The 17746-nt window shown below is 42.4% G+C and overlaps 1 protein-coding gene across 1 annotated transcript in view; it reads right to left on the bottom strand.

Annotated features, from left to right (window-relative positions):
• LOC308610952 (uncharacterized protein) overlaps positions 1-15809 on the bottom strand; it is a gene marked incomplete at its 5' end in the record, with an annotated part of 51325 nt that extends 35516 nt beyond the window's left edge. The window contains 5 exons of the mRNA XM_081259921.1: positions 5453-5579; positions 7462-7507; positions 9604-9654; positions 10130-10289; positions 15772-15809. Coding sequence (XP_081116047.1) covers positions 5453-5579; positions 7462-7507; positions 9604-9654; positions 10130-10289; positions 15772-15809 — 422 coding nt within the window. The remainder of the gene's footprint in view (positions 1-5452; positions 5580-7461; positions 7508-9603; positions 9655-10129; positions 10290-15771) is intronic.
• Between the last annotated feature and the right edge of the window lie 1937 nt (positions 15810-17746).

Genomic DNA, 17746 nt, shown 5'->3' with positions numbered 1-17746 from the left:
TTTATGGAACTTTTTTCGTGTGTGGGCTCTCTGATGGTCTTACCACTCCTATCACTTTTATAGGATTTATCAGCAGCATGGATTCTGTGATGAACTGTCAGATTGGAGCGCCAGCTGAAGCTCTTCCCACAGGTCTCACACGTGTAAGGCTTCTCCCCCGTGTGCACTCTTTGATGGGACTGTAGCTGTGAAGGCCGACTGAAGACCTTACTGCATCTGTCACATCTGTACGGCTTCTCTCCAGTGTGGACGCTCTGATGAAGCTGAAGACTTGAGGCCTGAATGAAGTGCTTCCCACACTCCCCACACTTACATGGTTTCTCTCCTGTGTGGACCCCCTGATGCATGTCGAGGTTCAGGCTCCGCTTGAAGCCCTTCCCACACTCCTCACATTTGTATGGCTTTTCTCCAGTGTGGACTTTTTGATGGGCTTGAAGGTGTGAACTCCGACCAAAGCTCTTCCCACACTCTTCACAGTTGAATGGTTTTTCTCTGCTGTGGACTCTCTCATGGGCCAGAAGATTTGAGGCCTGCCTGAAGACTTTCCCACACTCCTCACAATTATACGGTTTCTCTCCGGTGTGGATTCTGCAATGAATTTTAAGATCTGCTCTACGACTGAATCCCTTCCCACACTCTTCACATTTGTATGGTTTCTCACCGGTATGGATCAGCTGGTGGATCTGAAGTCGTGAACTCTGATTGAAGCCCTGCCCACACTCCTCACACTTGTAAGGTTTCTCTACACTGTGGGCCTTCTGATGGATTTGAAGATATGAACTCTGACTGAAGCCCTTCCCACATACCTCACATTTATAGGGCTTCTCCCCTGGGTGGACAACCAGATGAACTTGATAATGGGAGTTCCTCCTGAAGCTCTTCCCACACTCATTACATTTGTATGGTTTCTCTCCTGTATGGACTCTTTGATGTGCCTGAAGGTTTGAACTCAGAGTAAAGCCTTTACCACACACATTACATATGTATGATTTCTCTCCAGTGTGGACTCCCTGACGGGCCTCAAGACTTGAAGGCCGACTAAAGCCTTTCCCACATTCCTCACATTTGTAGGGCTTTTCTCCTGTGTGGACCCTCTGATGAATGTATAGATTTGAGCTACAAATGAAGCCCTTCCCACACTCCTCACATTTGTATGGTTTCTCTCCCGTATGGACTCTCTGATGGGACTGAAGGTGTGAATTCCGACTGAAGCTCTTATCACATGTGTCACATTTGAATGGTTTCTCCCCAGTGTGGACTCTCTGATGGTCCTGAAGGTGAGAGGCCTGACTGAAGGCCCTCCCACACTCCTCACAATTATAAGGTTTCTCTCCCGTGTGGACTTTACAATGAATAGTAAGTGCTGACCTACGACTGAAGCCTTTCCCACATTCCCCACATTTGAATGGTTTCTCTACAGTGTGGACTTTCTGAGGAGTCTGCAGCTGTGAGCTCTGACTGAACTCCTTGCCACACTCATCACACTCACTGTGTTTTCCTCCCACGTGAACTCTCTGATGAATATGAAGAACCGAGCTGTAACGGAAGCCTTTTCCACACTCACTGCACATGAGACTTCTCTTTTGAGTGTAATTGCTGGTGAAGATCAAAGGTGGAGAGATCGGTGAAGGTTTCTTTACATTCATCACACTGGTAAGGATTTTGTCCTGTGTGAATCATAGTATTCTGATCCAGTGTTGAAACCCTCGTGCTATCTTTTCTATAATCGCTGTAGCCGTAAGATTTTTGACCCTTGTGTACTCCATGAGCATCAAGGTGATGTGAAATCCAACTGATGGTGTCAACATCCTCTTTACACTGACACAGTTTATTTTTCATGGAAATTTGCTGGTGTCTATTCTGATAATTCTGGGACTCAGCCAATGAAGTTTTCCTCCAAGAATCCTGGGCTCTCAAAGTTGCAAACCTTGGATTTCCAGTACTACTGGGATCACCTGCTTTATCATTTAATATACGGTTCTCATCTTCAGAAATTTGAATAGAGTCCTGCCCCAATCTGACAGGGGGAATCACCTTGTTTGTGGAACTGACAACTATTTATCATGGAGTCTTGGCATCTGGTTAAGTCATTTGCAATTTGTTGCCAGATTTGCCAGCAGGAAAGCTCTTCACGTGATCCTCTGTCTTGAACGGCCCTCAACTCACTTTGATTGTTTTCTTCTATATGGACAGAGAATTCAGAGATGTGGACACGTGAAAGCTTTGTTCAAAGATTCAAGATTTTACACTTAAGACACAGTATGAGACTTTAATGAACCTCAGGATGGTTCAGCTGATCTTTCGCACGACAAATGAAGTTCTCTGGTTTATATACTAACAGAAACCAAGAGATGGTCTGTTAAACTCCCAAATACTTAGCATTAATGAAACCCATTTAAAACCAAATGACTACTCTGACATACTATTTAAATCATCTTTCAAAAATTACATGTCATTCCTACCATAACACAGTATCAATAAAGACAAGCATTTTGCTGTGCTCACAGCTTTAACAGTGCCTAGCAGTTAGTCAGGGCTCAAGAAATGCATGCACAGGTGAACTCAGTTTGATTTCTAGGATTCTCTACAATTCTGAATCCCAGGTTAAGTTTGAACCAAGTCAGAGAAGCGAAACAGCTTTTACACGTCAGGTATCAGATACAGGAAAAGGACTGGAAAGTACAGTTTTGCTTAAGTTGAAAGGCTGCACCCGAGGCGGCAGCACACCAAGGGGGTTAGTGCTGAGGAGGATATGAAAGGTGCTAAAAACCGGGACTTCCCCGGTGGCACAGTGGTTAATGATCTGCCTGCCAGTGCAGGGGACACAGGTTCGAGCCCCGGTCCGGAAAGATCCCACATGCCGCAGAGCAACTAAGCCCGTGAGCCACAACTACTGAGCCCACGTGCCACAACTACTGAAGCCCGCGTTCCTAGAGACCGTGCTCTGAAACAAGAGAAGCCACTGCAATGAGAAGCCTGCGCACCACAACGAAGAGCTGCTCCCACTCACCACAACTAGAGAAAAGCCCATATGCAGCAACGAAGACCCAATGCAACCAAAAATTAATTAATTTTAAAAAAGGGTCTAAGAATCAGTGGGGTTAAAAAAAAGCATAAAGACCTATGCACTGGATCCTTCTGAGGCATTTGTGCTGCCTAATATGTTCCTCCACTCCCCCTGCCAATCAGGAGTCAAAATTTAGAGGCTAGGGAAGAATGCTGTCTCTTTAAAAACAGCATGGAAAATTTTTGGACACAGATACATTGGTCTTTAACAAGAATGAGTTCCAAAGTGAAGAATGGGGTTTATGAGTGAGCTGGGAATAACTTCCATAGCCTGTGATAAGTATTGAGAAGAAACAGACTAGAAACTATTAAAGAATGATCAAAGCACCCAAGGTGACATTATCTAAAATGCCTTCTACAAGATACATACAAATGCACACACACACACACAAAATGTTTGTAGAGCTAACAAAGATCGATTTCTTATTAGTGAGGTGGGCTTTGGAGGAGGCAAATGGGACGCAGCGGGGCAAATCTTTTAAGGGAAAGGCTAACTCACCAGCTGCCTGTTTTCTGAGACCTGTTCTCCCCTGGTATAAGGGATAAGGAAACAGAAATTTCTTTCCTTCTATGGGAGGGTTACCTAAGAAGTAGACATAAGAATCCTCATTCAAAACAGTATTTCCTCCCCAAATGAATTTGCTCTGCTACTAAGAGCTCAAGGAAAGTCACAGGGAAAGCATTTTACTCAGTTTGGTTATAATTACAGGTTCTATACATATTTTTTGTGCAAGTTGATGAGGGCCAACTTGTACAGAAAGGCAAACACACACATACACACATCATGGGCACCTGAGAAGTTAGAATTAGGCTAGGAATTCATTTGAAGACAAAAAAACATTTAGCAATATCCCTTATTCACTCGGATTTGTTCACCGCCTACTAGCTATTTTCATGGAAGGCTAATTTCTCTATCCATTAACTCATTCGTTTATTCAAGAAATATTTAAGAGTTCCTGTCATGTACCAAGACTATGCTAAGCACTGAGGCTAGTGAGCAATAAACATATAACAGACCAAATTCCTCCTGCACTCCTGGATTACCCTCCAGTGGAAGAAAGAGAGGCGAGAAACAGGTGAACAAAATGTACATGAGTGAAACGCTTAGAGACAAAACAAGGCAGGGCAGAGAGAGTAAGAAAGAGAGGACTGTATTTCCCATAGGGTGGTCAGAGGACAGCCACCTCCTCATCTTTAAGGTGACTGACTGAAAGAAGTAGAGGCCTAAAAGATTACAGGTGAAAGAGCATTCCAGGCAGAGAGAAGGACAAGGAAAAGGCTCTGTGGCAGAAGCATCCTTTGCAGGTCTGGAAAAGATAGGGTAAGAGGGAGGAGAGGTGGTGTATTCAGGGAGGTGGTGGAGAACGAACAGCAGCCCACAGAAGGCTCTAGAAGCCACTTTAAGTGGTTTTTATTCTAAGTAAAAGAAGCCACAAGAGAATTTTGAAACAAGAACATAACCTGACTTAAAGTTACAAAAGATCACTTTGCCACCTAAAGAACAAACTGTGGGAGGAGAAGGGTGGCAACAGGTGACCAGTACAAAGACTATGCAATAATCCTGGAAAGAGATTTCCAACTGGGACCAGGTGATGGACAGCACAGGGCTGGTGAGAAGCAAAACAGATAGACAGCTAACCACAGGAACTCACGACTGCTTGGTTCTCACCTAAATTTCTATCTGCGTTGCTGAATTCATCAACCAAAGCCTCTCTTCTCTTTCTATATGTTTTGTATCTCGTTTGAAGAATGAGAACATGCAAAGTCACAAGTTAACATGAACGGGCTAGAGCGAAAGTTTACTAGAAATTTGAGTTCCAACTGCATATTCAAGGTATTGAAAGCTGTGTTTTTCAAACTTTGTATCACGACCCACTGAAGAAACAGCATTTATTTCACAACCTAGATACACAGGTAGAAAAGTATACATTACTAAAACGAAGCTTGAATGACCTATATCTAACCAATGTCTCTTTTCATGAAATCTGTTCCCACTGGCTCTCACACCACTCATGCCATCGCCCAGAGTTTCTGCTGCAATGTGTTGTACTCTTCCTAAGAAACTCTGATATTTTCTATACTATTTTATTTCATTAAAAAATCACACGTAGGGCTCAATAAATTGGCTTTATGATCCACTAATGGCACGGAGGGAAATCTGAAAAAGAATACACAAGGTACAGCAAGATACTGTCGATTTACAGTTCTTTTACAGAATAATTGAAAAGGACCTGAAACACACTGTTTGGAAAGACCAGAGGCATCCTCTCGTGTCCCACAGGAATTGCAAAAGTCTGGTCCCCAAACTCAGGGAACCACCTCAAGAGGCCCAAAGCCTTGAAACACCAAGGTCACAAAGACACTCGCAGAGAAAGGCTGTCCTCACCCACTGAGACCAGGTTCCGGAAGTTTTCCACCATCACATCCTGGTACAGCTTCCTCTGGGCCGAGTCCAGCAGCCCCAGCTCCTCCTCTGTGAAGGCCACGGCCACGTCCTTGAAGGTCACCGCCTCCTACGACAAACACCACCACCTCAATCTTATACCCAGTGGCCAGTGGAAGAGGGGCAGCCCCGAGGAGACGAGGAGGATGGGAAGTTGCTCCGGCTCCTGTGAGGTGTGCAGACTTCCCAGCACCCCCTCCTTCCATCCTGCCAATGCCACACACTGACTTTCCTCAGCCTCACCGGACGTGCAGCTATGAAAGAGAAAGCTTTGTGTATTTACCTGGGGCTCTCAGACAACTCATAAGTAAACTCCCTAGAATTCTAACCCCTGGATCCTGAACTAAAAAGCTTTCACTGTTTAATTATTATTGCCAAGTGCCCCAGAAACAGTTACCAATGCAGTCCTGGCAGTATTTGATGGCACCTGCTTTCTCATTGAGGTGGGAACCAGCTGAGAAGGAGTGTTATCTGTGGAAACTAACCAAAAGGCCATGCCAGGTCTCTGAATGAAAACTCTCTCTTTCCCCGTTTCTGTCTTTCGCTTGAATGCAATACTCTGACTCCAGACCCTTGGTTTTCTGGGTGAGTCTGAGTTGGTTCCTCCTTTTTTCACAACCCCTATTCTTTATATTTAAAACAAAGATGAAACCAAGCACCTCTTTATACAATTGTTCTGAGCTGTCTATGCAGTGACAAGTGCTTTAAGTACCACTGGACTTTTTAAACTAAGGTCATGTATTACTCTGATTAGAAAAAAATAGAAGATGGAAAAAGAAACAAACCAGTAAATAAAATACACAAAGGGTCTGACTCAAGCATGGGGAAGACTGAATCTAACTCTGGTCGTGAGAAAACTTCTAACCATACATTATTTTTTCTGCGTGAAGCAGCAGTTTGATCCTGCTGTGCTCTGCCGTATTTGGATATTCTACCAAAAAACATCCAAGGCACCACATGGAAAACATACCTCTTAAATTCTGAATACCTAAACCTACTATGTTAAGGGCAAAAAGGGGCAATATTCTTCAGAACAGATATTTTGAGAACAAGGTTAAATCAGGAACACTGTCACTGTAGTGCTCCGAAAACAGGAGAAGTCTTTCAACTCAATGTCTGTGAATAAAGAATAGTTTAAAAAATAGGTGCAGGGCTTCCCTGGTGGCGCAGTGGTCGAGAGTCCGCCTGCCGATGCAGGGGACACGGGTTCGTGCCCCGGTCCGGGAAGATCCCACATGCCGCAGAGCAGCTGGGCCCGTGAGCCGTGGCCGCTGAGCCTGCGCCTCCGGAGCCTGTGCCCCGCAACGGGAGAGGCCACAACAGTGAGAGGCCCGCATACCGGGGAAAAAAAAAAAAAATAGGTGCCTAAGTTTGCAGGAACATGATAAAGCAATTAAAAGTGAATGTTAGCTAGTATTAAATGAAAAAAACAATTTAAAACTGTATCTATGTTATAAATACAAATACACATCCATGAATACATATGATGAAGAGATTACAGAAATATAAAAGCAGCTAATTTGTAAGCAGGTAAGCAGTAGACTGGAAGATGTCCTTCATTTCCCTTAATTTTTCTTTTACTTGTAAAATAAAAAAATGATGAAATAAAACAAAAATTAAAACCGAAACCAATTAAATTTAACAGGAATTTTAAAAAAAGCACACATGGCACACTCAGGTCCTCATATGCTTAGACTCTCCTTGAAAGAGAAAACCCATATGGAACTATACCCAATATTTCGTAATAACCTATAAGGGAAAAGAATCTGAAAATATATGTATATATATGTATAACTGAATCACTTTCCTGTACACCTGAAATTAATACATTGTAAATCAACTATACTCCAATCAAAAAAAAAAAAGAAAAAGAAAAAAGAAGAGGAAAACCTGTGTCCAACCTGAGTACAAAAATGGCGTTTTTAACAGCAAGAAAGGCAAGCTCTACTCACCTGGAATGTGCTCATTTTCTCTCTCCTTCTGGGGCAGTGCAGAGTCCTAGCAAGACAGACAGGGAAAGAAGAAGTCAAACTGGAAACTGGTTTAAAGAAAAAGAAGTCACTAACCCACGTGGTGCTCATTGTGAATTACCAAGGCTCCCAGTCCTCGGGGTGGCTACAGCTGATTATGCTTGATGAGCAGAGCCCCACGCAGATACCAGATGCCCCCGTGAACCCCCTCAGTGGCTGTGTGAGGAATGACCTGCCCATTCATACACAGTGGCCCCCTCACAGTGTGCCTGCAGCTTCCACAGGGGTCATTCTTATTCTGGGTATGGTGTAAACAGAGACCATGTAAGTCAGAGTAGGTTTTGGAGTCAATAGGCATGGGCTCTGATCAGGCTACGCCATTCACTAGCAGTGTCACCCTGGGCAAATTATGCACATCCCTTCGCCTCAGTTCTGTCCTCTGCCAGTAGGGGAGAACACGGGCATCCACCTCGTGAGATCGTCATAAGGTAGGAAGCTCTGAGAACACCACTGTCAGGGTTTCTTATTTCTTAGCAACTGCGGTAAAGCAGATGATATTTTAGTTAGAAATTATCCTTAGAGATGTGATTTCTACCAACAGAAGACTGTCAGACATGTGGAGGTCATATGTTGTTGCCCTGTTATGTGAGAGTCTTTAGACTTCTGAAAATCTCTGCTTGTCTTCCTAAAGATTTTGTGACTGCAACAATAATATTTAAATTGACACGGACAACTTTTTACAAAAGGTATAAAAATACGTTAAGTTTCTTTTTAAACAGGAAGTACCCTTTTGACAATTATGCACAGAGGTAAAGAGAACTAATAAAAGCCAGGATTCTGCAACAACAATAAAAAATAGTTTGACAGTCCATACCTAATTCAAATGAAAAAAGACAGGAATCTGAATTGTAATTATATCATCATAAATATAGGAAAGTTTAAGAAATAAATGGGAGACTTCCCTGGTGGTGCAGTGGATAAGACTCCACATTCCCAATGCAGGGGGCCCGGGTTCGATCTAGTACAAAAGATGGCAATGATTCCACTCCCCAAAGCTTGGGAGAGAGACATCTTCACAACTTCTAACGACCTCCATTTTGACTCTACACTTGCTAGCTGTCTTCTGCTCAATTCAGGATTCTGAAAGGGGCCCTGACAGTTGACAATAATTAGTGGGGGAATAAAATCATTGGACTAAGTAGGGCTTTGGTGAATCCAGCTCAGTTTTATCTGTGACATCCAGCAGGGTCAATTTCCTCGGCCTCAGTTTCCAGAAAAGACCCTCTCTTGAGCTTCTCGAATTTTCACGTGCATGTGAATTACTGCGGGATCTTGTTGGAATGCAGCCTCCTGGGCCCCCTACGCAGAAATTATAAATCAGAAGGTCTCGAATGGGGCTCAAGGCTGGGCATTTCTATCCAAGTGATGCCAATGCCGCTGGTTTGTGGACCACAATTTGAGTAGCACTGCAGTGTAACATCAGTCCCACAAAAAACAGCCTCCACTACACAGAAACATACACAAAGAGTAACCAGACAAAAAGGCACTAAAACATTAACAACTGCTATCTTTACATCCTAAAGTTATAGATAATTAAAATTTTTCTTTATGTATATATCTGCATTTTTCCATAATGATTATGCTGCTTCTATGATATACATATTATTTGAAATAAAATAAATGACCCAGTTGAGAAAACTATCTTAAAAACTCATAAAATAGCCTAAACCTTGCTCTCAAGGTCCCCACAATTAAGTCCCAACCTACTTTCATGATATGATTCTAGCCAGTACCCTATGCTCAAAGAGAATATACCAAAGGGATTAGCAAACTCAGCTGCTGGACTCAAACTGCCTGGGTCCCAACCCCAGCTCTGCCTCCTACCATCGGGGTGAGGATGGGCCAACAGGGTTGTGTTCCCTGCCCCCAGCTCCTCAGCCTTAAAGTAGAGAAAACAGCAGTACCAATTCACAGAGCCACTGCCTGATGGAAATGTGGTCATGTGCATAAAGCTTTTAGAATGGAAATTAGTGACCAAGGCTCAGTTATCATCGTTACCCATGTCCCATACGTTCTACAATTTATAGGAATATCTTAAGTAGAAGAATGCCAAGTCCTACTCACGTGGGGCTCTGTTGCCTCTTCCTCCGTGCAGTGCTTTTTGAGAAGCCAGGGCTGGGGAAGGAAAGGAGACTGTGAAATACCAGGGCTGTTGTTTCCATCCCCACTAATTCATACCGCACCCCCTTCCGCCCCCGTACCAGCTAGAAGTCCTCTCCTTCCAAAACAGGCCAGGAGTCCAGGACAATTCAGCTTCCTGGGCTCACAGAATCCCGCTGCGAAATGGGTGCCTCCCGAATTAGCGTAGTATTAATACCAACAATGTATCAGGCAGTTGTAGACCTTTTACTTGTGCTATCTCGTTTCTTCTCACAACACTATGTTAACAAGGCATTCCTTTTTCCCCCCTTTTACCGAACAGCAACGGAGGCACAGAGGAGTTAAGCAACTCACCCAGTGTGACGCCGTATGAAGCGGTAGGGCTAGCTCATAGGTGGGGGACGGGGTCAGGTTAGGGGTGAAGAAAACCGGGGAGACCCTCAAACCCCAGGAGGCACGACCTGAGCCCACCCCATCCCGGGTACGTTACCAAACGCAAAGAAGCTCCGCCCGCGGGACGTACATCACCACTCCAGGCCCTCAAACCTCCGCTTTTAGCCGCCCCTCCTCTTTCTCCCCAAATGAAAGGTCTGCAAACGTTGGCCCCAGGCGCATGTCGGGGAAGCTTGAATGGGTCGTGAAGAGCGGACCTGAAACACCGCCATCACGCAAAACATGGCTGCTACGTGTCCTCCTGGGGCGGAAGTGCCTGCGACTAACCCGGAACTCCTGGACCACATTTCCCAGAATTCCGCGGGTAAACCTTTACAGCGAGGCGTTACTGTAGCTGCAGTATATGGGACTACACGAGTTTACGAGCTCTGGACTACATGTCCCAGAATGCAAGGGTGGGTGCGGGGGTGTCTACCGGCACCAGCTCTGGACTACATGTTTTCACTCTGGTTTTCACTTTCCGGAATCCCTGAGAAGGTCTCGGGCAGTCTTGCCGTTCTACTGTGTAGGCTTCAGAAGAGTGTAGATTCTGTTCATTGAAAGGCGTACAAACTCAGTAGAATTTTGGACGTCTTCAAGAGGCTAAGCGACATAAAAGCATTACCAGCCACGAAGGCTTCCTGGTAAACCCCAAAGAGTTTCACCATTGGAATAAGGGGAGAAGGAAACTGGGCTTTCTTTGGCAGGGACTGAAGCCAAACGCCAAAACACCTCATTCCCTGAGATTGTGTAAAGGTGAACGTGTTTTGTTAGCATCTTACAACCCGTGCAGAAGCAAGGGAAAATCCTTTCTAGAGACAGACATCAACATCCTAGGTCTCAAGTTATTTCTGTAATTATAAAATCTGTGACATTGCTATTTGACCAAGTGAACTTTAAGGGGAAGGAAAAAGCATTACTTGACATACGGAGGGACACTTCACAGTCATAAAAGTTTCCAATTATCAGAAACTAATAACTTCAGCTGATACTTTATAAAGCAAAAATTGACAGAACCATGAAGAGAAACATTCAAATTCATAATTGGATCTGGAGATTTGAACACATACATAGAGGGAAATGTTGAGCCTTAAAAGCATATATTAAAGTAGAAAGGGGGGCTTCCCTGGTGGCGCAGTGGTTGAGAGTCCGCCTGCCGATGCAGGGGACACGGGTTCGTGCCCTGGTCCGGGAAGATCCCACATGCCGCAGAGCGGCTGGGCCCGTGAGCCATGGCCGCTGAGCCTGCGCGTCCGGAGCCTGTGCTCCGCAACGGGAGAGGCCACAACAGTGAGAGGCCCGCGTACAGCAAGGAAAACAAAAACAAAACAAAACAAAAAAAAACAAAGTAGAAAGGAAGTTGAAAATTGATTCAGAAAACATCCATTTCAGGAAGTTAATAAATGAATAATAAAACTGAAGAAGGCAGATGGAAAAATATAAGATCAGATTAATGAAATACAAAATAAAGTAGATCCCACACACACCCACAAAACAGAAATTAAAGAAAAAAACAAAACAAACAAAAAAAGATCATCCATAGTATAAACAAAGATTTTTTCAAAAATTTGTTCCAAATTCTTTCAGGAAAATATCCTCCAAGAACTATTCCTGACTTAAGCCAACATAGCACACAGGATTTCTTTCCACTACAAGTAAAGTGAAATCTTGGATATAGCATGATGAAATACGGTAACATGATTAAGTTTTATTTATTCACCTCCTGTTCCCTGTGGCACCCTCCACTCCCTTCTCTACCCCGTAAGCTACCATTCTAATTTGTTTGATGTGTTTTCTTTTGGGTGTGTTCTTGTGCACAATGTGCACTTGTGTATATTTTCGATTCATATAAATAATATTGTGTCATAAAATTCATTCTGGTGTTTATTTCCTTCATTCAGGAGTATATTTTTAAGATTCACCCATCCGGGCTTCCCTGGTGGCACAGTGGTTGAGAGTCTGCCTGCCGATGCAGGGGACGCGGGTTCATGCCCCAGTCTGGGAAAATCCCACATGCCGTGGAGCGGCTGGGCCCGTGAGCCATGGCTGCTGAGCCTGCACGTCCGGAGCCTGTGCTCCGCAGCGGGAGAGGCCACAACAGTGAGAGGCCCACGTACCGCAGAAAAACAAACAAACAAAAAAAAACATTCACCCATCTATCTAATTTGTTTCATAGAGTTCCATTTTCTGCACCCACATTTTACCTGTACTCTTCCAACTGCCATGCCAATGACAATAAAGTAAACATCTTCTTACATTTGTTTATAGACGTATCTGAGAATTTCTTTGGAATACATACCCGAGTGAAATTATTTCATAGCAAATGTGTATACTTTAATAATATAGCCAGATTGACTTCCTGAAGGGCTACACCAGTCCAGATTACCAAAGAGTTGCACGTCAGGTTTTTGTGCAACCACTTACCTTCATTTGGACGACTCATCACCGTTTTGCTAGTGTATTAAGTGTATAGTAGTATCTTGTTTTAGTTAAATTTCTCTGATTTCTAATAAGTTTGATCTTTTATTCAAATGCTTGGTAGCTTCATCTATAAATGTCTACTTAAAACTTTTGCCCCATTTTCTAATGTGGATGCTATCTTTTTCTTCCTCATTTCTATTACATATTCTGATTATTAATACCTTTTCAGTTTTACCAATTACAAGTATCCTTTCCTAATTGGGCACGTGTTTCTAAAATTTTTCTATTGTGTTCTTCATGGAATAGAAATCTTTAATTATAAGATAATAAACCAATAATTTCTTAATATCTGTGCTTCTGAAACTCCTCAGGTGAAAAAATATATTTCTACCTTTTAAAAATTAACTTTCTAGACTTATCTTTCACATGTAGGTCCTTTAAATATTTTGGAGTCTATTTATGTACATTTTATTACATGGGATCCACTTTTATTTTTCTCCAAGAGAAATTCTTAAAAATAGTGATATTCATGGCTTGAAGATTCAATATTACAAAGATATCAGTAATCCTCAAAATGATCTATAGGCTCAGTCAAACCCCAATAAAAACACCAGCATTTTTTCCCCTTGGAAATTGATGAGATGTTTACAAATATTATGTGGGAAAGCAAAGAGCTACAAGAAGGGCTGGGGGCTTCCCTGGTGGCGCAGTGGTTGAGAATCTGCCTGCTAATGCAGGGGACACGGGTTTGAGCCCTGGTCTGGGAAGATCCCACATGCCACGGAGCAACTAGGCCCGTGAGCCACGTAGTGAGCCTGCGCGTCTGGAGCCTGTGCTCCCCAACAAGAGGCCGTGATAGTGAGGCCCACGCACCACGATGAAGAGTGGCCCCCGCTTGCCACAACTAAAGAAAGCCCTCGCACAGAAACGAAGACCCAACACAGCAAAAATAAATACATAAACTCCTACCCCCAACATCTAAAAAAACATAAAAATAAAAAATAAAAGAAGAGCTGGGACAATCTGAAAGAAGAATGAAAAGAAAGATATTAGTCACATTAAATCTTACTATAAATCTACAATATAAGATAGTCTGGTGTTCGCTCAAGGATAGACAAGATAATAGACATCAAAATCCATGTTGAAACAGACATTATAACAACGTGTAAAAAGAAAACACTGCAGGGAGTTCCCTGGTGGTCTAGTGGTAAGGATTTGGCGCTTTCACTGTGGTGACCCTGGTTCAATCCCTGGTCAGGGAACTGAGATCCTGCAAGCCACGCAGCACGGCCAAAAGAAAAAAGAAAGAAAAGAAAACACTGCAGCAGAGAGGGGAAAGAACTCTTGTTAATACAGTTGATCCTTGAACTAGGGTTCAAGGGGGTTAGGGGTGCCAACCCTCTGCTAAGCTGAAAATCCAAGTATAACTTATAGCCAGTCCTCTGTACGTACATGGTTTCTCCATAATCGGCAATTCTGCATCTGAGGATTGAACCAACCTTGGATCGTGAAGTAGTGCAGTATTTACTATTAAAAAAAATCCTCGTATAAGTGCACTTGTGTAGTTTAAACCCATGTTGTCCAAGGGTCAACTATTGGTTCTCAGTCAGCTGGATATCCATATGGGAAAAATATTAATCATTACTGCATAGGATATAAAAATATAAATTGCAGAAGATCTGCAGACTTAAATTTGAAAAGTAAACAATGATGCTTTAGGAAAGAAACGTAAGATAACAGCCTTTTTGCCTTGGAGTAGGAAGAATTTCTTAAGACCAAAAAAGTCACCAACTGTGAAAGAAAAAATTGAAAAATTGGACTATTTTAAAGTTAAGAAACACTGTAAACCCAAACGCAGCACTCTTGGGCCAAAAGTGAGAGATATTTTAAAAACATCTATGGAATAAAAGACTCAGATGCATCCCTCATGCCCATGCATTCTTCAAGGGTCAACTGTATCTACCAAAGTTGAACATATACCCTAGAACCCTTTGGCTCCACCCATAGAAATATCCCTCAAACAAGTGCACAAGGCACATTCTAGATTGCTCACATCACCACTAACTGTGATAGCCAAGAATGGGGAAGTACCCAATACCCACCAATAATGGGATTAATAAATAGATTTTGATATGTTTACACACTGCAATAATATCCACCAATGAAAATGAATCAAAGGTATCCACTCCCAACAATATGGATAAATGTCATGGATATACTGTGGAGCAAATGAAGCCAACACAAAATAGCACCTGTTACACGACTCCATTTATATCAAGTACAAAATAGGCTAAGTGAATCTACACCATTACAAATTAGTGGCTACCATATGGAAAGGAAGGTTACTAGAAAGAGCCAAAAAGGGATGCTTCTAGGGCTTGGGGTTTGTCCTGGTCCTCCAAGAACTAGACGGCAAAGTGCTGAGAAAGACTTTAATGAACAAATCTTTCATTAGGGAAAACATCGGAGAGGAAATGGCAGGGAGCTCTGGAAGGCTGGCGGAGCTATCAGCTCATAGTGCAAGTCTGACCCTGAGTGAAGATTTGGAAGAAAGATTTGGTAGATCATCCGAGACTGCCTTGTCATCCACGTAAACTCCTTCAAGGCTGTCAGAGTCCTTGAAAAAAGGTCACTGGACAGAGGAATCCTGGTCTCCAAGAAATGGCCTGCCTTAGGATCCCTGCTGTGCTGACTAGGAGCAATCAGGGGCAAGGCCGGCCTCCAGGCAAACCTGGTGATGGGTTTAAGAGCAGCAGCTGGGACCTTTGGCCAGTTATGCTCCCTGTGGTCATAACTGTGAAACAGGAGACTCTCAACGTGGATGCTTCCTTGCGATAAGATCTGGTTCTTTATTTCTGTCAGTAATAGTACTGAAGCAACGTTGCGTCCTTCTCAGTATAGCATACCCCAGAGATCTAAAACGTTCGTTTGTTCTGTTATTGATCATGTTCATCTCTTGGCTAAGGTAGTGTTCACCAAATTTATACCTACTGTATTTCTTGTTGTGATTAATACTTTGTGGAGAGATACTTTGGGTTTTGTAGCATCCTGCTCCTTGTAAACTTTCAACCAGTAGTTTTATAATTCATGGATTACTCTTGCCAGAACCTATCATTACTATGATGGTTGTAAATAAGGATTTTTACATTACATCATTCCTTCTATATATTTATGGTTTGGCATTCTATTATGAGAGCCCTTCCTTCCCTCCCTTCCTCTTTTTTTATTCATATTCTGTATGATAATTGTTTATTTTATGGCCAAATTGCTCAGATTTACCCCGTGTGAGTCTCTTCAAGCTGGATCTTTTTACACATCCCGCCACTCTTTCCTACTTTCTGGCACAGTAAATTTTCTCCAGGATCATTCTACACTTTCCTTGCTCCAGCCCTGAAATAGAAACGTGGATATACATGCTTATATACATCACATACACATGTGTGTGTTTGTATATCCTCACACTTCCATATCTACTTCTGTAAATACCTAGCATGTGCACTCACTCCCTCTCTCTCTCTACAGATGGGTGGACGGATGGATGGATGGATAGACAGATCTGTATAAATAACTTATGGTCAGACTTCCATATCCGTGGTTCCTCTGTATCTGCAATTCTGCAACCATGGGTTCAACCAACCACAGATCATGTAGTACTGTAGTAATTACTATTAAAAAAAACCCTGCATATAAGTGGACCTGCCCAGTTCAAAACCATATTGTTCAAGGGTCAACTGTAACTTGCTAAATAAAGCCCTTTAACCAACTATATTAAAAATACCACCATTGGTCTGCGTATGGAACGCCATCCAAACCTGCTTTGTCCTTACTGGTTCCACATCCAGAGGGTCCTCTGCTATTATGCTCAGTTCTCTCCCCTTGTGCATCTTTTCAACAAGAGCAACTTTTTTTTTTTACACCTCCACAATGTAGGTATATCCACTTTTGTTTCTAGCTCCAGGATTTTCCCTCTCCCTATTATGGATCTGTAGTTAAAGCACAGCATAAATAATAAAGCTTCAATTGTTGAAACTCATGAATTTTTCTGTGTATGCAAAATAATCTGAGAACTGTTTTGTTTTTGAAATTGGCTTCCGGAGTTCCTACCATAATTTTGATCTTATATGCCTTATGACAATATAGAACAATCATATAAGGTCTTAACTTGCTATTGCAGAGACTGCGCTCAACCTAGGTCCACAGAATGCTCTGATGTCATCATTGAGGTCACAGAATTCCACTGTGCGCCTGGCAACCTTGCAAACATAACAGCCCTGGTGAGCACTAGGCAGTACTGCTGGTTCACTAAGTGGTACAAGTTTTTCAGCCATTTAGGAGACTTGACTATTTTTATTTGTATTGAATCATTTCAACGGATTGCCCAAGAGCCAACAAGGGCCAACCTGTAGGGAAGAGGAGGAGTTGGACATCTCTTGAGGCATCTTCTAAGGGAGACTTCTAGTTGGTACCATGAAACGGCGACAAAAGAGGAAACATCTGGAAAATGAAGCTCCTAAGATCTTCACATTTGGGGCAGTTTTCATTTCAGCTGTGCTTCAAATTGCTGGCTGGAGACGGCCTGTTGGAAGGTGGCTGAAAGCAAGTAGCAATCCTTCGGGCAGCCTGGCCCTTCTCGACTGTCAGACATCTTCAGGGATATTCTAGGAAATGTTGTTTGTTCTAGAGAAGGGAGGGAAACAATCCAATTGTCCAATAATGCTTGAATGGAAAATAAATGATGCTATATGCATGTGATGAAATAATATCAAGCAGTCAAAAATCAAAGACCTAGATCTATATGGATTCACGTGGATAAATCTTGAAAACATAATATTGATTGAAAGAAAATAAGATCAAGAATGTTAGATTGTGATAACAGGTATGTAAGTATTTAAATATTTAAATCAATTCAACATATTGCTTCTATATATATATAGATGCAAGAAAATAAACTTTATCCAAAGAACACATTATTTACATTTCCTATGCTCATTTATCTAGGAGACCCAAAAGAACCCACAGATAAACTAGCAGGAACTAATAAGACGGTTCAACAAGGCACACACATACAAGATCAATAAATTTTAAAAGTCAATCAGGCTCCTCTACACTGGCGATAACAAATTAGAAACTGTAAAAGAAAATAAGAAAAAAAGAAGATCTAAAAATTGTCACAAGAGCCATATAAATTATTTAGAGCTAAGCATACGTAGAAGGCAATATAACTAACAAACTGAGTACGAACAGTTAAACTCCA

The sequence above is a fragment of the Mesoplodon bidens genome, assembly GCF_964165515.1.
Source record: "Mesoplodon bidens genome assembly, contig: HAP1_SCAFFOLD_277, whole genome shotgun sequence".
Lineage (NCBI taxonomy): Eukaryota > Metazoa > Chordata > Mammalia > Artiodactyla > Ziphiidae > Mesoplodon > Mesoplodon bidens.
The sequence above is the reverse complement of the archived record's forward strand: the minus strand, read 5'-3'. Positions and strand labels throughout refer to the sequence as shown.